The sequence below is a fragment of the Perna viridis genome, chromosome 1 (assembly GCF_037379345.1).
Source record: "Perna viridis isolate PV_CMFRI_1.1 ecotype Kerala chromosome 1, ASM3737934v1, whole genome shotgun sequence".
Taxonomy (NCBI): Eukaryota; Metazoa; Mollusca; class Bivalvia; order Mytilida; family Mytilidae; genus Perna; species Perna viridis.
In genome coordinates this window covers 46,349,269-46,372,616 of record NC_142445.1, presented here as the reverse complement: position 1 = coordinate 46,372,616, position 23,348 = coordinate 46,349,269, and the positions used below count along the sequence as shown (strand labels likewise).

Genomic DNA, 23,348 nt, shown 5'->3' with positions numbered 1-23,348 from the left:
ATAGTAACAGTTATTATTTTTTATTTTTACATAGAATAATTGGTTGAATTTGCTGTTTAATTTTTCCAACTATTGAAAAATTAAGATAATGTTGTTTTTCAGTATGATGTAAATATGACTGTTTCTGGGTATTAGATTTTTCTTTGTTTATTTTTTTTATTTGGTATTACATGTATCAACGTGTATGGGTTTTTAAAAAAAAAAATGTTCTATTGGAAAAAGAGTCCTAAATATGGAATATATCTAAGATTTGTGTTTCATTGATTTCCAGCTTGTTACAAAGTATGTCACAATTCAATTTTTAGTAGTTTTTATGATAATTTAATTAATGAATCTTACTAAGCTTATATTGATCTACTTAGTAGATATAATTAAAATTGAGTTAATTTATATCCTGTCCAAGATATAGTTACATTCCGGCCATATATCATTGTTACTGATATGTATGTACTACTTGTTCAGATCTTAATATTGAATTAAGCTTTGTATTTATAAAAAGATTCTATTTTCTACCTAATACTGTGTTTTCTTAATTCTTTTACAAAGACTATCCCTACAGTTCAAACTTAACAATACTTACGTTTATATGGATAAGATCTCTAGAATGTGTAACTTGTAAATTGATGTGCATGTACATGTTCTTTCGTGTCTTGCATAATCCTTTGGTGATAAAAGTAAATAATTTGTTTTAAATGAATTTTAATTTATTTCACGCTTCTTGAGTAAAAAAATAGTGTGTCATTTTATTTACTTCCCCTATAGATAATATATTCATTGTACACATTTGATATGACTGTAACGAAGGATAAGTGAGTATTGTATGTGGATACCAATTTTCATGGATTAGGGAAGAAATACAGGTTCATGGAGTCTTGAATTCATGGTTTTTTAGGTTTTTCAGTATACACATCAATAAGATTCTCCTTTATGTTGGGAACCAAATTTCATGGTTTGGCCTACCCATTGGAACCATGAAAATTGGTACCCCACAAACATTAGTACTTCCACAGTAATTTAGATAACTAGATTAACTTAGTAGTAAAAAAAATCACATATATTTTGATGTCCTAGATTTAATACTACAAAAAAGCACTGTTACAGTAACTTACTTGTAAACAAAATTTCTAAAGCATAATTTAAAACTTCTTTCAGGATAAAATAAAAAGGAAGCATTCTATTTACCCTCTAATGTAATGACTACATCAAAGAATTTTAGTTAGTTAATAGCTAATATAATTTTTTAGGTAATTAAATTGATATTAAACATGCAAATTTCATGGGTATTGAATCACCAGCTGTCCTGCCAGTTATATTGATAACAACCTCTATTCTTAGAAACTTGATAAAGAGTTCAATAGTACTAGAAAGTAAGTAAATATTTCTAGAAGAACTTACAAAACAATTAATGAGAGGAAGTTCTGAAATATGCTATCCTTTTGAATGTTTATGGCACACTGGTAGTATTTAACTTCTTGATATTTTCATTTGGATACTGGTTAACAACAGTAGGTGCAGGAGTGGTACAACTAAACATAAGTCGATACACGTATAACACTACTAAAATGGTACTTGCTACATGTAATGAATAAAAATGAACAGTAAGTTTCTCCTTTATGAGATGGGATGATCACATTGTTCTATTAGTTTCCGTCTGTGTTCATTTAGTTTTGACTCCTTAAATTCAGCTAGTACTGTTTGGAATATTTGTGACCCTCTTGGTAAATGCCCTCGGTCAATATTTATTTGTTGGAATTGATAATTTTCCTCCAAGCGAATAGTTTTCTTGAACACTCCGTCCGATGATATGCAAGACTCGAAATCGTCGTGATATTGTTTTAACTTCTCGTCCCTGACAAACGTTGTTTGTGTGACCATTTGTTCTATGCCAAACGTTATATCCATTATAATTTACACAATGTTGTTTTCTCTGCTATACCAGCATTACTTTGTAGGTCTCCGATGAGTATAAGTCTATAACAGAGTCATTGTTCCTTTCCAGAATATCGTTTACGGAAAGAGGTATATTGTAGTTGGAGCAGAGATCTAGTAGATGGTAGAGTAACTCCCAGATAAGTAACTCTCAATACGATGCGTGGAAGTGTCAGTTCCTTGTTCAAAATTGTTTTTATTTACATGTAGGTACAAGTGACTTGTTGGCGTTGTTTTATTTACTTCCCCACATCGTTCAAACAGTATTGGAGTGTGAAATCAAGGAGCTTTTAAAGATTGTCAGGATCACCGCTGTTTAATTTCATACAAGTTTATTTTAAAACGAATAATCGTTTTAATATTTGATGGGTTACCAGTGTAAACACTACTGTATGAGATGTGAATTTATGTCTTGTTCAATTTAAATTAAAAACCTTGGGAGAAACAGTATCCGTCTTACGTTTAAATAAGTCGTTAAGAAAAGCCATGGAAACCCATTAATGGTGGTGGTACGCGAACTTCACAATGAATCCAATTGAACTAAAATTATTTATTTTTTGTTCGCATTAGATTATTCATGCCTAATTGAGTAAAATGAACGCATTTGAGAATACAATCCTGTAATTTTTCCTATAATTTTATTCATATCCACTTCGTGTTAGCTTTTTAACTTCACATATGGTTAAATTAACTTGAAGTATAATTCTTCTTTGAACATTTGAATAAACTTGTTTAAATTTGAACTACCTTCTAACTCCTAATAAGGTTTGTTAATTCTGAACAACCAAAAAGTTAACACTCGTCTATGTAAATGGTTATTTATAATTGATAGCGAATCCTGTTTGTTTAAATAAACCGGATGAGAAAATGACTACCCCAACAACATTAAAGTGGAATGCACCAAGATGTCAACATGTAAATTCAACGCATTTCTGCTATACATGTATTGATTCCCATTTACATAACTTTTTCAACAAGACTTCTTTAAATGACGCACTTGCCCAGTTGTGGTTCATAAAATAAAATGAAGTACGGATATTAGGGTCTCGGTTAAAAATATAATATTTTCATACGACCGCAAAAATTAGTTTCGGTCGTGTAATGGTAATTACTCTGTCGTCGACGGCGGTGGCGTCCGTTAAGTTAATCGTATCTGATCTTTTTTTTTTGGAATTTTAACACATAGTTCCTTGAGACTTGGCGGATGGTCCGTTAATATTTTTTGAGGTTTTTGCCCCGTCCGATTTGGATATCAGGGGTTAACAGTCGGAAAATGGGTGTTATCATTAAAATTAATAATTTAAATTAAGTTTATTATTGTTGATCCGATTTTTATGATTCAGATGTCAATCTGTTTTGAAATTCTGTTTCTTTTTTTTTGCAGGTTAGGCTTATTTTCAACTGTTTTGAAGTCTTAATTGGGTACAAAATTGGGCCGCGCCCTATAAAAATCAACTTTTTTAAAATTTTGACCGATGATAACTTTTTTTTTCTTATAAAAAATGTTTGCCTGAATTGTCAGAATTCAGATATCACTTAGGAGAGGTTAAAGGGGCTACACCCCCGAAAAATTGACGTTTTGTATGTTCGGTCCGATTTTGAATTTTTGAATTGAATTCAATTGAATTTCAAAATTTGTGATTTATTGTGTCCATAATGAAGTAGAAGTCCATTGGCTAAGTGTGTCAAAAACTAATATTGTGTCCCACTTACTCTGAATGATCAGAGTTCGACAGCCGCGGTCGTATCATGCCACGCTCGGTAAATCTCTTTTATCATAAGGCGCGTCAAGGAACCATAAGTGGGCTCCCAAGACAAACTTATCTGGTGACTAACTATTTTAAATATATGAATGCGAAAGCTTAAATTATTTGCAAAAAAAAAAACAGAAGCTCTAATTAATAAGCTTTCAGTCGAATACTATATGAGATACAGGCATACAAGACATGGGCTATTGTCAATATTATATATTTATCATACATGTAATAAATAATTAATGATACACGATTTCATTTAAATTTCGTCATATTTGCTGTGTACAGCAGTGGTGTACAGTTAGCAGCTGGCAGTCCTGCATGCCGTGTTCTCCTGATCATAACCGTTATGTGATAACACTTGTTGATAAAAATGTTTGGTCAATGAACAAGGTTACCTGTGGCTTTCTTACATGTACACTGACCGATGATTATGTCAAGTTACGTACCAGCCGGACGGATCAATATACTGGTTTAAATAACAGATCCGTGCTTCTACGTCTGTGTCTACGAAAAGACATGCAGAACATAGCAGAAAATCTATGGTCGTTTGGTAAAGTAGCTACAGTAAGCAGTTTTATTATTTTTTTATTTATTTGTTTATATTTATCTTCCTATTTTTAATACATTTACATGTACCTCTATTTGTCATAGTTGTGGTGATAAAGACGTGTTAGTAACGTGATATTATTGTGTATGTATTGAATTCGTTATTTGTTTTTGTTCTTAAGCGGTCCGTAAAGTAACTCAGCGATTTTTTTTGTACACCAACAACTTCATTGTTGTTTAAAAAAAACAAAAAAAAAACCCTCAGCATTTCTGCATAAACAGCTGATTGATCAACCCATCCGGGTAACCATCTGCTGAAAGTTCCCGGTATTCCATTTCTATGTATGCGTTAGATCAAGAGAATTATTCCCGGCATATTGTATATCTAGGGGCAATTTTATTTTATTTTTTTAAAGACGAGCAGTAAAAGCGGATTCCCTCTGAACGAAAGGAGTTTCTTTAGTGTGGATGCGTATTTTGAAAGAATAAACGAAATACAGCGCTTTATGTTAATATATCGAACAACCATTTTACATTGTAGTTAAGTTTTACATTAATATTTTACGAATTTAAAATTTCATTATGATTTGTTGATTTCACTTCAGTTTTCATATAATATTCTTGCTTATGTTTTTTAAGTGTTATGCATAATTCCTACTAAATTTTTGATATTTATGCATCATCCCTGAAAATTTCAGTAATTGTATATAATTTGTTAACATGCCAGATATTATACAAATTTACTGAAATTTTAGAAATTATGTATAATTCCCAATTTTACACTATGCACCTTTGAGTAGTTTGAATAACTTTTATCTAAACACCAATATGTATCTATTAGACATGTGTAGCAGTACAGACCGTACACGCAGCACAGAGCATACAGGCATGGAGAAAGGTTTGTATGCGCTCTAGTCTTAGTATTGCATACACTGTACGAGTACGATGTTTTTTCTCAAATCTCCGTTTTAAGCCAAGTAACCATATAGTATGACATAAGATAACATTAAAAAGAGCATTGAACCCTATGACAAACAGCAAGATTAGTGCTTTGGTATGTTGTGTTTTTGACCAAATACCCAAATAAGATAATATTACAAATGATTAAAACATAACAATTTCAATAAATCAGGACATAGTGAAGGTCTATCGTAGTTCATACAGAATAAGAGCTCCATTCTACACCTTGATACAGCAAGAAAAACAAGACATGGCTCTTTGTTCAAAAAAGCATAGTGTATACGTTTTTGCTATTCTAAATTTAATATGTCCTAACCTTTGACTAAATATAGTAAACACTGAACTGTCATCAATGAAAAGTTTCTGTTCTAGGGATCAGAGACCAATGATGTTCCTTCTCCAGACGAGGAAATCCACAAAATAATGCTTATGTACAAACCTTCAGAGTTAAGTGATGAAATAGAAGACTATCTGATGAACTTGAGGACTGATATATTGGATATATCGTCTAAATATAACGACGATATCCGGGTACAACTGTATATTCATAGAAACTCGCATTCCTTTGGCTCCGGGAGAAACATTATTGTTATCAATATAACGGACTCGAAAATATCTATGAAAGTAAAGACGAATCAGTCAGTGCAGAGACAGACAACGGACAGTACATCTCTTGTACAATGGGCGGGCAACAGTACGAAAAAAGTTATCAAAAAGGTGTCGTCATTGAATTTTCTGTAAATGATCAAAATGCTATAATTTATTATGGAATGTTGTTTGTTATATAAGCATAAATACTTTATGTAAAAAGCAAAATGGCTTTGTATTCTATTGAATGGCTTGATTCCGTATCCAACACAGGCTGCTTTGATAAGTTTTTTTTATCTTTTTTGGTAGTGTTTGTTTGATTGTATGCTTATTTTTCTTTTTTTTTTGTGGGGGGTAGGGTTAATAAAATGCGTTTTTTCTTAGGTAATATTACACATCTACGCAATTTTTATTCGTCTTACAATTCGCATTTTACATGTAAGTGCAAAATACTACATTTTTGTTTAATCTTAATCTCGATGCATCGATTTTGTATGTTTGGTGCCTCTCATTTTATGTTTTCGTCAACGAATTATGCGAGAAACCACAAAATAAAACGACAATAAAGATATTCACATTTTGGTAGGATTAATCAATAGTTAACTTATGCTAAAATGTCTATACATTGTATAAGTTTCTTCTTGCGATGCCCAGTGTCTGTCGTGTCCACCAAAGAAAGTTGAAAAGTAGACTCCATCAATGTGTGTAGTGCTTCCTGTTCTTAACACCATGTTTTTCAAAGTAAAGGACGTGGTCCCGTAAGGTCCATTTAATTCCACCCGAATGAATCCATCGTGGTTATAACCATGGCTATTTAGTGAGTTTAAGTGGACTTGTTGGGTTAATGTATGCCAGTTACCATGTTTGAACTTGAAATTTGTTGTTCTGATACTTGTCCCATAACCGTCATCGCTTGCGAGAATAGATATTCCACTATCTTGGTCATTTTTCCAGGAGTCGAAACCCCCTTTCTGTACACTGTGGTCAAAATACAGATAAAGTTCTCCGTGACCATATTCTCTCCACATGTATCGCGTCGAAAAGCAACCATCAGTCGGTCTACCACCGGAACATTTAGCCCTACCACCGTAGAGTCCTGGAAGCTTGCCTCCGATGTGAGTGTACTGCCCATTTTTATTCCATTTTAGAGTTGTTGGGAAGTAAACCTCATAGCTGAAAGTGGCATCGGTTGCTGAGCGGGAGAAGCCATTGGGGTGCATGGTAAATTGTGCACCTCTGCGCTTGTCGTATGAACGCGAATGACTGTCTTTATCATAGTGCACTATGAAGTAATAACAGCTGCCTGAGTGTTTCATGCCTATTGCCATGTGAGATCCACTGGTACCATATGCTCCTACGTTTGAACTCGTATCTGCATTGACACTAGTGAGGAAATGCTGGACATTTCCGTCTTTGATACACCCCTCTAGAATGAGAAAACAAGTTCGATACCTTAGACATATAACTATCAATCAATTAATATTGACTTTCCCAGGTTTCACAGATATTAACTTTTTATCATTCCAGTATTTTTACACACTTGGGTTGGGTAGGATGCAAATAACACCAATAAGGCCTGACAACGACATTAAGGCCAAAAAGTAAACTTTTTGGACCATAGAGTGGAGTCTACATATACATGTACGCTACAAATAGTAACAGTTATATTATTGCTTGAAACCTTGCGAATACAAGCTTGGGTTTTTTTGTAAACCCACCTTTTAGAATGCATTTTATTTATCCTTGTTGAACCTATTCTCTGTAGTTTATTATTAAAATCCGAAATTTTGTTCATGATTTTCCAAATACAATACATATATAAGTTATACAAGTTATAAGCTCCCAGATGATCGTCTATGGTTATTTAAACAGTCGGAAGATTCTGTTGGAGGAATCCCTTCAATATATCTACTATCTGTCTAATCATAGGCGGTTTACGGGAGCTTATAACATTTTTGTACGATTTTGCTTATCTACGTTATGGGGAAATGAATTAATCTTTGTATTGAACTACATTTCTTCGAAGTTTTTTTTTGGAAACCATTCGGTGGTTACTAGGTAATTTTTTTTTTTGTCTTGGCGTCCAGGTCAAATGTTCACACTGTCCAGTGGCATGACTGAAAGAATCCAGGGACAAAGACGAGACATGGAAAACAGACATACACAACAAAGAACATGAAGTAACTAAAATCATACATACAAAGTAACAAAAGCAAATGAGCAACTCTGACTCAACTAAAAACTTGGAGCTTGGACCATGTGCACCTGTAGGGTAAGCGTCCCCTGCTTTTCTAGAACACCCGCCGAGCTTTCTTAGTCAGAACATTCAAGTCAAATTGTTTGAAAATTCTATATTAATTTCAACGTCATTCTGATTAGTGGATGGATTTTCCTTTTATGGTAATTGGCATATTGTTCATTCAAAAATTTTCATCAATGGCGGATATATTTTCTATGTATCATTCCCATTTGCATATTCTGCTTCGGTTATTTAGACGAATGGTTTTATCAAATCACGAATGGTCAACACAACGTAAAACCGTATAATATAAAAACAAGAAAACAGAACCAACGTACAAAACTACAATTATACATCTGCAATAATCACAACATAATGGAGTATTCTGATATCAAACAACTGTTGTCTTACCTGGAAAGTACGCAAAAACAGTAGCTAGTGAACCTAGTAGTGCCAGAAAATGACTGAGCATCTGAAAAGAACATGCGTTTGAAATATTCTTATATTATGCGCAATAGTAATCAAGGGGACCAAAATTCTAGCGGAAATCAAGAGAATGTAATCCGGGGCTAAAACCAGACGGAGAAAACAGACACATAACAAAAAAAAAAAACAAACAAAAAATAATCAAAACAACACGTACAAAGTAACAAAAGCAAATGAGCAACCCAGACTCCAATAAAAACTGGGAGCATGTATCAGGTGCACTGGTAAGGTATGCGTTCTCTGCTTTTCGAGAACCTCCCGCCGAGTTGCTCGTAAAAAATTCAGTACAGAGTAGACGAAAGATGAAAGGAAAACCATGACACATTGAACAAATCGGTTCTCATGGTGCAAAAGGATACAGCGCAACAACCCACGAGTTCATGATGACGACCATAAATTCTCTGTAGTGACAATTTCAATCTTGTAGCAACACGACCCTGTTCCAGAAGCCTAATTGTAAAGAGTCTAGCGCGGTACAAAAAGTCTGCGTAGTTACTGCAATCTGAACTAAATGGTATAAACTATGCACGGTTTAATTTGTGTTTGGAATTTAGATTTAAAACTATGAAAAAAAATAATAACTGAGCAAACGGTGATGCCCCACTCACCTCCCAAGAAATAGTAGGTCAGTAAACTCCATGCTAAGTCAGTTTTGCATCAAGAAACATAAGAGTTATTTATATTGAAAAATAGAATGTAAATAATGACATCGTGTGACGAAGGATGTGTGCAAGTTTCGTTTTTATTCTTCGTCTTCTAGGGAGTTGCAAGCGAGAACCTGGGACACTCTTTACCTATTTTCAAAGCGGGAATATTATTTACAACGTAAGAAGACACTAACGATCTTTAGTTCTATAACATAAAACCACGCATTTTATGTTTATCTTTCATGTTTTCATCGGATATTTTCTTCTTTTTTTTTTTGTTTTTAGTCAAAATGCGCATTTTAACTATAAACAAAAAGTGAAAATATTCGATGAAAACATGAAAGATAAACATAAAATGCGTGGTTTTATGTTATAGAACTATGGCGATCTTTATATCAATTGGCCCATGCCCATGAGAGCTATGCATATTTTTGCTGCTAGCTTTCATCACATCTCGAGCAGTTGCCGGGTTCCGCGAGAAAATTTTACTAGTACTTCAAGTCATTTAACATGAACTTACCTTTGCCATGTAGGTCAACTATTAAATGATAATCGGTAACTAATTTACCGAGGGTTCTATGTGGCCTTCAACGGAAAATAGATAAGGAGTTGCACTATAAAGGCTAAAAACCACTAATTCCACTTTCCATAGGGTTCTATGCTTATTTCACAATATTCAAAGGCTTCTCTGGACTTTACCTTAACTTTAACCTGCAGAGGACTATATATCAGCATGATTCTACATATGTCAGCTCACAATCCTCAGAATGGCATGTGGGGTTAGCAAACTTGCAGTGCAGTACTGGTCACCGGAAGTGAAGGGTCTATAAATAGCATGGGAAATCCCAGTGTTTTCACAAGATAGGGGTATATTTAAAAATCATTATGGAGATTAGGCTTCATATCACAAGAAGCAAAATGCACCTATAAAATGTACAGAAATGTTTTTCCTTTCAGAAACTGTTTAAATTTTTTAAATAAGATGAGAACTTTTTTCACAGCACTATGAGGAACAGGGGTAATTTCTGCGTAGGACTATTTTTGCCTACGTTCCAAATGCTCATTGGTTGAATTGGTGGTCTGTAACCTATAGATACATACTTTATCGGTAAACAGGTTCACATTTTCTTCTACCGACATTTTACTATGTCCATGAAAGAAACTCTATGAATGTGTTGTCTTGAATTCTCCCGACTTCTGTAAAAAATAGTTGTTTTGAATTTGAGACATAACTTCCTGATACAATAATGAATAAGAGCAAAATAAAAGTATATATTGCATCAACGAAGAGTATCGGGAAATAAAGTAGACGGGCATAAGGTCGCAATTAATGTCACTTGATGTTGATTAAAATCGCCCTACGTCCGACCATTATTGTCATTAACTTTTTCAAACATATTTTCCTCGAAATAAAACTTAATTAAAATTGGAGTAAGACATGTTCAGAGTAAAACTCGCTGTTTGGCATAGATAGTCAAAAGAGCGCAAAAACAACAAAAACAAATAACTCAAAAATAGACATACATAGAATATGACAAGGAGTTTAACTGACCGAATGGTGTGTTCCCCGAACGCCTACTGGATTAAAACAACATCTCATTAGGTATAGGGATTAAGAGGCCTCTCAAGGGGTGTGTAATTATTAATTTACCTGTAAAATTACCTGTAATTGAAAAGTAGACATTCATAATTTAATAATGTGTAGTGATGGACCCTTCATTTTAGTATAACATTTATATAATTTTCTATATCTATGTATAAAATAAGAATAAAATTGTAGATTTGCAATAAACTATATTTCATAATTTCATATAAATAAATAAAAGCTAACAACATTATTCATGATGTTTAAAAATAATAGAAAATTTAATATTTTGCAATAATTATTTTCAAAGTAAGCATTATCTAACAGTTATTATACTGAGCAAATATTAAAAAAAAAAAAAAATAATTCATAAAACAAACTAAGTGGTCCAAGGTTTGCACAATTTGAAGCAATTAAGCAAATAATTAAATGATTAAAGTCTGGAACTTAACAAGCTGCCTGTAATTACTGTCCAGTGATTCGTGTTCATCATTTCAGCTTATGTGAACAAAATGATGAGATATGGAGTAAGTGTAATTGAGACAAATCCCATTAAAGATTTTGTAAAAAGTGCAAGTGAATTACACATTTTTGTAACTGTTACGACTTTAGGCTTGCAGATAAAAATACTTAGAATTTACTATTTTGACATGTTTTCTATAAGAGTTTTTTTGTAAATTGATAACAAGTAACAATTACATCAATTATAATGTATACTTTTTATTATAGATGGCAGAACATGGACTTCAATTCACTACAACCAAGGCATATCTAGACTTCGAGACAGCTGCTCACAATGCGATCAAAGATGTGTTTCCAGGCGTACATACTAAGGGATGTTTCTTTCATTACGCACAGGCCATCTGGAAAAAGACACAAGCCAGTGGACTACAAATACCGTACCGAGACAACAATGATGTGAAAACGTTAATGAGACGTGCTGCTATTCTTCCTCTTATACCCATGGACGCCACTGAGGATGTTTGGTTCCAGGCTCTTGAAGACCGTGACGACGCCAGCATCACACAAATAACTCAGACTTTTACAGATTATGTCACAGAGCAGTGGGTGGAAGGAGACCGAACACGTTGGAACCACTTTGGAACACAAGGACCCAGAACCAACAACAACATCGAAGGGTGGAACAGCAAAATAAAGAAGATGACACAACAAGCCCACCCCAACATATTTACTGCAATTAAGATGTTTAAAGATGTTCAAAATGCCAACGAAATCAACAGGATACAGAGAGCAGCCGGTGGAACTAACAGACCACGCGCCAAGAAATACATGAACATCGACCGCCGTCTCGCCCCATTGAAGAACCGTTAACAAACAGGAATCATAGATTTAATGACGTATGCTGACTCTGCTTGCGAACTTCTTCACCTTGCTTGAACATTTCTAAGAACTTAACAAAAATGTGATTCATGTTTTCATTTGTGACATTAGTGCTGTACTGTGATATGTGCTTAGAATAATTATGTTGTTACTTGTTGGAAATTCATGTTTTATATTGATATTTATATTAAATTACATATAACATTTGGATAACATGAAATTGAAAACAGTGGAATAGTGCTGTACTGATAATGTATGTCTGTATGTCATTTATTGTTATAACTTTATGTTGTATGCTTATTTATATTTCATATGACATTTAATGAAATAAAATTGAAATCTTACATTTAGTCTTTTATAACTATAATAAAAATATATTTCATAGGTGAAAACAACAAATGTAAAATTTAAAAAATATAGCCATATTATCATCAATAAATTAAATTTTAATCTTTGATGATATTTGTATATTTTATATTTGTATATTTTATATTTGTATGTTTTATATTTGTATATTTTATATTTGTATATTTTATATTTGTATATTTTATATTTTTATATTTTATATTTTTTGTTGCTGTCATCTATTAGATATAGATGTGTAGAATTTGACATAAATTCACAAAAATTACAGGTAACTTTAATTGTATGCCCCTTTAGATGGCCCCTTAATCCATAAAATTAATGACATGTTGTTTTAATCCAGTAGGCGTTCGGGGAATAAACCGACCGAATGAATCATATATTTTTTTAATAGTTTAAAATACAATTGAAGAGCTTTAATTAATGACCCTTGATGTAAATTGTGTCCCTTATTGATGAAGTCTTCAGATAATGTCTCAGAATTGTGAAACATGACGTTTCATTTCAGTTTTTAGCAAATATCCAAAAAAAAAAAAGATGGACAAAAAGAGCTTTCAACGGATGATTATACCGACAAAATTCTGGCTTATGTAAAATGTCAAAGTTGTGGGATATCTCATAGTCGTTTTTATCATTGAACAGCGAAAAAAAAAAAAAGATAACGGATTTTGCAGTTTTTAGCCAATACAAGTATTTTGAAAACCAAAATAGATAGAAACTTTCAATTGATGGAATGATCTATGAAGTTCCATGGGATCGAAGTTGTAGGATACCTTGGTAGAGTAATTACCTTTGGAAGGCGAAATATTAATTTTTGTTCAATTATTATTAGTATTTGAAAACTAAAATAGATTAAAAGAAATGTTCACATTACGATAAGACCTACACAAAAATCTTTTCTCGAAGTTGTATAGCGACTTATAAGAGTTCATGAAAACCATATGGAGCAGAACAGTAGCAGATAGGGAAGATATTTCAATTACTGGAATGTTCGATTATTCCCGACATCAAATATTCATAAGGCCAAGAATCGAGTTCCAGGCAAGCGATTCATGCTGCACCCAGTTGGACTACCTATGAAGGAGTCTTTATTTTTGCCCCTTGCGTTACATTTCAGTCTCGTTTTGCTTTCTTTGGAAGGCCATGTAAGGGATGTTCGCTCTGTACGGCCTCTAGTTCGTATGCAACTTTGAAACAAACAAACCAGAAACAACAAAAAGCAAAATGAAGGTACTTTCTATCAAGGCAAGCGCAAATGAAATCTTCCTAGAATTACTTTACGACGAGTTTGCGGAAGGTGGTATGTATACAATTTCCTGTCCGTCAAAAGACCGGCGTTAAAGACTTACCACTTCAGGTGAAATGGCTTCCCTTATACTAATACACAATGAACATAGACCTATGCATTATAAGTGCATAATTTGTGTGTATTCTGATCAAAAGTAGTCAAAATAAAGTTGAAAATGTGTACTTTAAAATCATAAATGTGATTTACTATTAAAGTGTATGAATATTGTTAGCATGTGTGTAATTTCTATGATCATCGTACCATTAGCATAATGTTTTTGGAAGCCTTATCTTTCAAGTTTCGCAACTTTCAGATGTCATTTGTTCTAGGAATGCAAAGTAATGGAAACGTTAGAAGTGGTTAGTGAGACCTAAATAAACAATTGCTCATTAACCTGTACATGTATCACATGTAGTGCATTCCGAACCCCCCTTGTATCGAATTATTTGTATATTTTGGGCAAAACGAGCAAACCAATAGTTTGGAACCTATTTTAAAGTATTTTGATCAGTCACTGATCACACACAGATCCAGCATCAGAATTTGGATTGGCTAAAGGATTGTTTTCACAATATATAAAAAAATAAATTGAGTAAATTAAATAACGTAGCAAACCTGAATTTACATTGCAACCCACTTGCACGTTTCCAATCACACGCATGGCATATACCTTAATGCTGTTTTATGAAGAAAATATTGCAAAATGATAATTTTTACATATTCAGATAATGAAACGCATGAAACAGATCCTCTTCATACGCTTTTAAGTACTTCTCCGTCTAATTATCTGAGATGTGGCAAACAAAAAAAAATGCGGACATTTTATTGCATAGTATTTTTACCTAACAACTTTTAGTTATAACTATCACAGTATTTGTAAAGCTTGTCTTTTTTTCCGACGCAGTCGGTATAATTTCGCTTTTTACCATTTGACCTTCAAGTCGCTCTTCTATGGAAACGCAAGTCACATGATCGCAATTCTGTTTCCCGATTGGCCAAATACTGATAACTTAGTGGCGTTCGAAAAAATTGTATCGAAAATTGCGTTCCATGTTTTATTTCCTGAATGAAATGTAGAAAATTATAAGTAAAAAGAACGAAATTTTTCTGCGTCGGCTATCTTTTTTAAAGATAGTACTTGTTAAAAGATACGGTATGTCAAATTTAGTTCAAACACTATGGAAAATGGGCCGATAATTTCTCTGCCATTTTTCACTATATTAAAGGTATAACGTATCTACGTCACATTTGCTTCCGGATAAATGTATATACTTTTCAGTTATTTTTTAGATGTATTGAATGTATATGAGGCAAAAAAAGACCAATTCGAGAAAATGATGTGACACCAATTGCCTGACTGTGAATGATACAGAATGATAATGAATGCAAGGATATTAAGATCAAATGGGCTGATGCTGAAGCAATTAGAATATCACTTAACATATGACTCTACCCTCGAATAAACCATGACGACACAAACTGTCAAATTAACTAGGTATGTTCCATAGCCACGTTTCAGTTGTTTTCCTTCCGATAAAAAAATCCTATTTGTGTCAAAGGGTAAAAAATGTAACGATGAAACGATGATCATAACAACTCAATGCCTAGCTTTTTTGGTATTCTTTTCCGATACTACATAAAGTAACTTAAAATTAATTTTGTTCTCTTTATTTATTTAAAAAAAGGACATTTTAACAAGTTAGTCTCCAGTCTGTGAGGTCCCAGTCTTTTATAAGTGTTATAAATTGATGAGGGCGATGACTGGATTGACAAACTGAGTTCTTTTTACTGCTTCCTTGGCTGTGATTGTCAACATACTCTACATGAAACACTGCCTGAAAATATAATAGTTCTTGATTTACACAAACGCTGAAATAAGATTCTGATAATATTATGGTGATTTTTTTGCACTTAAGTTTGAGTTTTCATTATGTCACAAAAATCTAGAGAGCTTCTAAAAGGGAAATCACAGTAAATCTCTACAACATGAGCAAGCATTATGTCTTATTTTACAGTGCTATAGCCCATTGGAACTCTCTACAACATGAGCAAGCATTATATCTTATTTTACAGTGCTATAGCCCATTGGAACTCTCTACAACATCAGCAAGCATTATATCTTATTTTACAGTGCTATAGCCCATTGGAACTCTCTACAACATCAGCAAGCATTATATCTTATTTTACAGTGCTATAGCCCATTGGAACTCTCTACAACATCAGCAAGCATTATATCTTATTTTACAGTGCTATAGCCCATTGGAACTCTCTACAACATCAGCAAGCATTATATCTTATTTTACAGTGCTATAGCCCATTGGAACTCTCTACAACATCAGCAAGCATTATATCTTATTTTACAGTGCTATAGCCCATTGGAACTCTCTACAACATCAGCAAGCATTATATCTTATTTTACAGTGCTATAGCCCATTGGAACTCTCTACAACATCAGCAAGCATTATATCTTATTTTACAGTGCTATAGCCCATTGGAACTCTCTACAACATCAGCAAGCATTATATCTTATTTTACAGTGCTATAGCCCATTGGAACTCTCTACAACATCAGCAAGCATTATATCTTATTTTACAGTGCTATAGCCCATTGGAACTCTCTACAACATGAGCAAGCATTATATCTTATTTTACAGTGCTATAGCCCATTGGAACTCTCTACAACATGAGCAAGCATTATATCTTATTTTACAGTGCTATAGCCCATTGGAACTCTCTACAACATGAGCAAGCATTATATCTTATTTTACAGTGCTATAGCCCATTGGAACTCTCTACAACATGAGCAAGCATTATATCTTATTTTACAGTGCTATAGCCCATTGGAACTCTCTACAACATGAGCAAGCATTATATCTTATTTTACAGTGCTATAGCCCATTGGAACTCTCTACAACATGAGCAAGCATTATATCTTATTTTACAGTGCTATAGCCCATTGGAACTCTCTACAACATGAGCAAGCATTATATCTTATTTTACAGTGCTATAGCCCATTGGAACTCTCTACAACATGAGCAAGCATTATATCTTATTTTACAGTGCTATAGCCCACTGGAACTCTCTACAACATGAGCAAGCATTATATCTTATTTTACAGTGCTATAGCCCATTGGAACTCTCTACAACATGAGCAAGCATTATATCTTATTTTACAGTGCTATAGCCCATTGGAACTCTCTACAACATGAGCAAGCATTATATCTTATTTTACAGTGCTATAGCCCATTGGAACTCTCTACAACATGAGCAAGCATTATATCTTATTTTACAGTGCTATAGCCCATTGGAACTCTCTACAACATGAGCAAGCATTATATCTTATTTTACAGTGCTATAGCCCATTGGAACTCTCTACAACATGAGGAAGCATTATATCTTATTTTACAGTGCTATAGCCCATTGGAACAATTTTTCAGTCATATGGTAGTAATCAATCTCAAGACATGTTCCAGAAATTTGATTATAAATACTTCCTCGTGAAATAATGGCCGAAAAACAACCGTCGCCAATGTTAAAATGAACAATTTCTCGTAAAATGATCATCTGACGCAAAGCCTACCTTATGTGCATCCAAGAACGGCTGGTAGTTTTTGCATTCGTTGTACTCCAAACACTCTTCATTTAAAGCCCAATCAAAATAAGGCTCAAGTTCTCTGATCTGGTCAACATCATTCTTAAGTCCAACAGATAGTCCTTTACTGTGAGCCTCTGAAAAATAAATGTTTATACATTTGGGAGCTAGCCCAAAACCTCTTGATAGGACATACTTATTGCCGAATAATAGTATTTCTAGTGAATTTTCCCAAATTTCTTCTGACCTTGCCATCGTAATTTATTAATAAGTCGGGAAAGAAGACGATTGCATGATCAGAGGGAATTTCTACTAATTTCCAATAATAATTGTGGGGTTTTCTTGAGGGTACATCAATAGAAATTTGGACATACACAACAAAATGTTGTTGATTCTTAAAATATATCAGACAAGTTTGGTTGAGAAATGATCTATATTAACGAACCTGTTGCTAGCCATTTGTTGTAAGCTAGTTGGTCACTAGCAGTAAGTCCGAGTCCATTATTATTAGAGTATCCATCAACATTATCTGGCTCGACACCGTCACAACCTTTGTCCTTCGCCATCTGCATTCTAGCAGACATGATAGCCTTAACTCTACCGTCTGTGATATCAAGCCATTTTTCATCCCAGCCATCTAATTTGTGTCCAATCACTTCAGATGGAAACTGAGTGTGGTCCGGGCGCCATTTCTCGTACGATCCAGCTGAGAAATAACATATTACTTTCTTTCCTGAACTGAAAATAAATGTTGGACAGACGTTTAAATTGGGTTTGCGTGATCAATTAATTGAAAACCGTGTTTCCATTGCCCATAGTATCAATTTTCAATATGGATATAATGCATGCAGATATGAAGAATGATGGGGAAGAACAAAACATCAAAACGAACTAAATGAAATATAAGAGAGTAGAATTTAATTAATGAACAATGAAAATCAAATGCTTCGCTGAGCGCAGCTTTATACGATCAATGACATCGAACTCAGTTGGGAAAGTATGAACACACCATTCAAGCTCGATATACAGCTCTAAATTTTGATTCCGACTAGATAAGAATTTTAGTAGCACCTTTTTGACCTCTTATTCATAAATGGTTTCAGTTACTACCCCATAAATCCATCGCACCTTCCTTTGGAGATATGGCATTTCGTGGTATAATTTCACTGAGATCCATTCACTCACAGTCAAGCTATTGTCCTGATATCATGAAAATATTTGTTTGGTCCCATTTTGGACCCTTCTTCCTGACCAGATCAAGTCAGAACTCAAATATTCAATGCAAGTCTTTCTTCTGTAGGTGTGTTAAAAGAATAGGCCTGCAGCAGCGTTAAGCTTGTCGTGAAAGGCAACTAAATAGGGCTTAGAAACCTAGCCGGGGGCTAGGCGCTCTGCCCACAGACCAACTGGGATGTGTGCCCCAGGTGGTGGATTGGGTTACCCCTGGCGTGTTATATGCTGGGGTTGTCAGGCTATAATACGGAAAACCTGACCGCAAACCATAGTGGTGCACCGTGTTGGGAAATATGCTACGTTTCTTGCACGTTAAAGAACCCTGCCGTGGTATTCGATTGGAATAGGAACCTTTGCGCTCAGCCACAGGAGGCTAAATTGCCCGATCTTACCCATCCCACCCTTTTTCTAGTGGCAATCTAAATTTGTCGACCCTATTATCCTTGTGTCCCATCCTTTTTTTTATTTCATCATCATTCATGTTCATTTTATCATCGATTTCATGTTCATTGTCTGTATATAGCTGAAATATTGCTGCTCGGACGTTAAACTCCAACAATCAATCAATCAATCTTCTGTAGCATTTAACTGTGTTAATTGTTAAAAGTTATTGTCCAGATACATCTATAATAAACATGCTTGCTTCTGGCTCTTAATAGCTATATGGTTCATGTGGAAAACCCCGAGATTCCTTAAGTGTTTTGGCACCTTTTGGTATAATCTTGTACAGATTCATTCACTTATAAATAGTGCATTTTTGCCCGGGTATCATGAAAATACTTATCTCTGGTCCTTATCCTAAATCGCCAAAAATCAAAAGGCCAGCATTTCTTTTGTGGTATAAATTCTTAAAGATCTTCGTACTTGAATTCAAGCTATTATCTGGAAACAAGATTATCTATGGGCGACGGACGACGCACACGACGACGGCAGCATGGTACCATTATACGACCTCACATTTTTGTAGTATAAAAGAATATCAAGGGAACCAAGGTTATAGCGGTAATCCAAAGAATGTAATCCAGGGGAAAAAGAACAAATCCATGTCAAAGTACATATATCCTCAGCACAACAGTACTTGTTCATTACACAACTCGGTGATAACGAGAAAAATAATTGCCTCTCCAGCATATCAATTTAAGTCCCCTTCTAAACTGAATCCTGGATCCGCCCCTGATTTGGTAAATATGACAATTTCATAAAACCTATAAGTAATTACGACAAGTGCTTACTTTTGTAGTGAGTGTATTGTGCTGGTAGAAACGTCAAACAAATCAACATCATAGACATGAGCATTCACATGAGTATTGATATGACCAGAATTCAGTTGCCACTGGAATGAGGTAGTCTGTCCTGGACGCCATACAGCACCTGTCAGTGCTAGACAACTAGCCAACAGAACACATTGTTGCCACATAACGAAAAGTAGTCGAAATGATGCTTATCTTACGTGCCGATAACAAATCTAGCTTGTATGATAAGATTGTCGGTATTATAAGTGGTTATTTTGTTCAGGAAGCCAGCGTATAATGTATTTTTCCCTTAGATAAAACCGAAATGATAAATCATAAGGCTGAAGAGTCTTCCGATTCGTTAATCGTCAAATATTCACAGTCACTGATTTTGGCTTACTTTCAACATCCGGCCGAAATGCGATATGCATGAATGCGATATATGCTCTAAAATCGAGTGACTTCCGCTAAAATCTTGGTTCCCTAGATATGATTGTGTACTCATCCGTGATGTCCCGAATGTTTTCAATTATACGGAACCAGGTTAAACAACTGGCAATGGCTATATTATAGGGCGTTGTCCTTTTGCGCCAATGGGATAAAAAATCGTAGTTAAATTGCGCAAAAAAAGAAAAATAATAATAATCCGTGTAGTCCTATTCCGTCAGAAAAAGACTACCTTTTGCGCCAAATCCAAATATTTAATGAAATTAAATGTGAAAAAGGTACAAATCTATAGTAAAACAATCATAAAATAAACAATTGAGTTAGAAATGGATAAATTAAAGATAAGAAACATAAAAAAATACATCTATATATTTAAAAATGTATCCAGAATAAAAACCAGATATAAACTATTTATTATAATTATTTATTTTTTCGTATTTTCATTTTAATTTTATTATTCGTGAATAAGATCTAAAATTTGTTATCCGAACCTGACAAGACAGATCTGTATTAGTTTGGTAAGTACATTCAATAGGAGTACTGGCGCAAAAGAGTTGTGGCCAAAAGGAAAACGCCCATATCATATAGGGGCGGTCCGTGGGGTGCAAAGGGGAAGTGTACCCGGCATTTGTCACAAAAACTACATGTATGGGCTAAATTTGTTATTAATGTAAGTGTTTTTGGAAATGAATAGGACTTTAAAGTATAGCAAAACATGTTACATGTACACAGTGAGCACTGTTTAAAATTGGTTTAATTAAGGTAGATGTTTTACGTTATATATGTACAAGTTCAGTTTTCGATTAGAGCTGAAGTGTTCACAATAAGGCAGAAATTAACAAGTATTTTAGGGGGAACAGTATCAAACAAAAGGTTTGTGATTTTCACTATGAGACAGAATGACTCTTGATCTATTGATCTCTTCAATTGTCAGGCATTTCTTATGACACCTTTAAACTAACTATGACGGCCGTTTATATCGTGTAGACTACAGTTTGTTTCACAAAATACCTCCTTCAGGTAAAAATGAATCAAATTTTGTGAATGAAATCAAATATCAAATTTACGTATGAAATACTACTCCTGGTGATTAATCAAACATCTTTATCTTCAGGTGTACAGCTTCCCCCCGCAAAACGTAGAAAATCACAAGACAGATGAAGAAGAAATTCCTAGATACCTTACCGACACAGAAAAAAATGTTCTGCTAACTACGGGGCGCTGAATGGGACTCATGTGGTTTTGTATTCAAAATTCAATTTTGTACAGACAAAAGTTTTGTTCAACAAAAGTGAGTTCAGATTTAACAAAGATTTATAACAAACAAATTTAAATTTGGTTTTATAAAGTAATCTTTCAGTGGACAAAAGTTACTTTTGTCATGACAAAATTCATTTTTGTATAACAGACTTGACTTTCGTTACCTAAATTGAATATTGGCTAACAAAAGTCAATTTTGTAAGCAAATTAGTTTAGATTGGATTCTGCGAACTAATTTGCATACAAAACTGAGAAATAATTCAATTTTGTATTTACAGATTTGAATTCTGTCATAACAAAATCACTTTTGCATGCAATATAACACAAATGTCACAGAAGTCATTTTTGTGTCAAAGAAGTCAATTTTGTACGTAAATTTTCAGAATCTTTTGGATATGCAAATGAATTCTCTCACCACGATTTTGTAAGAATGTCTCTCATAGTAACCGCGGGTCTCGCAGATGCAGGTTTCCGAGGATTCTGTAAACTAATTTACATACAAAATTGACTTTTGTGTGAAATTTTCACTTCTGTCTCCACAAAACTTAATTTTAATTACAAAATCAAAGGATGCTAACTAATTTAATCAACATTTTGCATACAATTTCAATTTTGTCTCACGATATTTACTTTTGTTATTTAATTTCCATAGCAAAAGTCATTTTTTTGGACAAAATTGAATTTTGTCATTACAAAAATGAAGTGATCATAAAACAAGTCTGTATAACATAGTTTTGTACGACAAAAATGATTTTGATTACAAAAGATCAAGTCCCATTCGGCGCCCCGTACTAACACATTACAGTCACCTGCCAAACGCAAGGAACCGGGAACGGCTGATGCTTCCTCACTTTGTAACTCTCACAAAGTTCGAATTTATCATGGCTTTAATAATAACTCACAAATGTCTGGTTTACATAAGGAATTTCTGCAAATCTTTGCAGGAAAAGTCACTTGGTATTGGTAAGGCATTTGAACAAGTTACTACTGTCAAGGAAAGATGTCCAAAGCTTCCATACTAGATAATTTTCAAAGCTTCAGAATTAGCTACTGAATTAGGAGGGTATCAACCCCTTTTTGGACTTGGGATTTTGGTCATTTTTAGAGTGTACTTTAGACTGAGGCACACAAGTCAATGGGCTTAACATTTCAAAACAGCCGTACTTTGTACTTCAAATTTCGTGGAATTTGGACTTTACCAAAAAGTAAAATTGTAGTTTTGACTTCACCCAAAACGTGGAGTGTACTTTGGACTTGAAGGGGTTGGGGTGATACCTCCAATTATGCATTCTAGTATCTTAACCCAGGACATGTAATCGCCAAACTAAAAGAGATAACATGCCACCAGACACACCAGAGGATTATTTCAGGATATATAACTATCCCTTTCCTTGATCATATCATTTCACACATGAATACAAGATTTACCAGTCTACAAGAACCTGCAGTTGCTGGCTTAAATCTGGTACCGTCTGAAATAACTGGTGAAATAACTGTAACAGAACTAGAAATCTTCAAGGAAGATGTGCAATCTGATGATACATTGGAGGTCGAGTTGCACCAATGGTGTAAGATATGGTCAGACTGTAATAAGAAAACTTTCTCTTTACAGGAAGCCTTGGTCTGTTGTGACAAGGTCTTTTATCCAAATATCAAAACCATATTACAGATTTCGGCCAAATTTCCGATTACAAGTTGTGAGTATTAGCACATTACTTCTTTTAAAAAAAAAACATATTTGAGAAGCGCGATGGGTCAATAGACTTTCCGTTCTCGCACTGATGTACATCCACTCTGACATCGAAAGTAAGCCCTGAATTATATAGATTTCGGGGTCCTGATAATATATATGACCT

At 34.1% G+C, this 23,348-nt stretch overlaps 3 protein-coding genes across 4 annotated transcripts; 1 reads left to right on the top strand and 2 right to left on the bottom strand.

Moving 5' to 3' along the window:
- Positions 1-23: 23 nt before the first annotated feature.
- LOC148629025 (uncharacterized) lies at positions 24-6,360 on the top strand. Its single transcript, XM_088542606.1, has 4 exons — positions 24-2,135; positions 3,972-4,250; positions 5,074-5,130; positions 5,565-6,360. The coding sequence occupies exons 2-4, from the start codon at positions 4,005-4,007 to the stop codon at positions 5,931-5,933; spliced, it is 672 nt and encodes a 223-aa protein (XP_088398732.1). The 5' UTR covers positions 24-2,135; positions 3,972-4,004; the 3' UTR covers positions 5,934-6,360.
- On the bottom strand, positions 6,343-11,123 carry LOC148629024 (uncharacterized). 2 transcript variants are annotated; one of them, XM_088542584.1, is made up of 4 exons: positions 10,677-11,123; positions 10,254-10,349; positions 8,431-8,491; positions 6,343-7,206 (listed from the first exon to the last, which is right to left on the bottom strand). In XM_088542584.1, the coding sequence occupies exons 2-4, from the start codon at positions 10,290-10,292 to the stop codon at positions 6,380-6,382; spliced, it is 927 nt and encodes a 308-aa protein (XP_088398710.1). In that variant the 5' UTR covers positions 10,293-10,349; positions 10,677-11,123; the 3' UTR covers positions 6,343-6,379. The 2 variants fall into 2 exon arrangements, with proteins under 2 accessions (XP_088398710.1, XP_088398719.1); XM_088542593.1 differs by having other exon boundaries at positions 10,705-11,123.
- A 4,258-nt stretch (positions 11,124-15,381) lies between these two features.
- On the bottom strand, positions 15,382-20,100 carry LOC148629023 (uncharacterized). Its single transcript, XM_088542570.1, has 4 exons — positions 19,786-20,100; positions 17,766-18,058; positions 17,309-17,457; positions 15,382-15,564 (listed from the first exon to the last, which is right to left on the bottom strand). Exons 1-4 carry the CDS (start codon positions 19,968-19,970, stop codon positions 15,421-15,423), a joined length of 771 nt encoding a protein of 256 aa, XP_088398696.1. The 5' UTR covers positions 19,971-20,100; the 3' UTR covers positions 15,382-15,420.
- Positions 20,101-23,348: the final 3,248 nt, after the last annotated feature.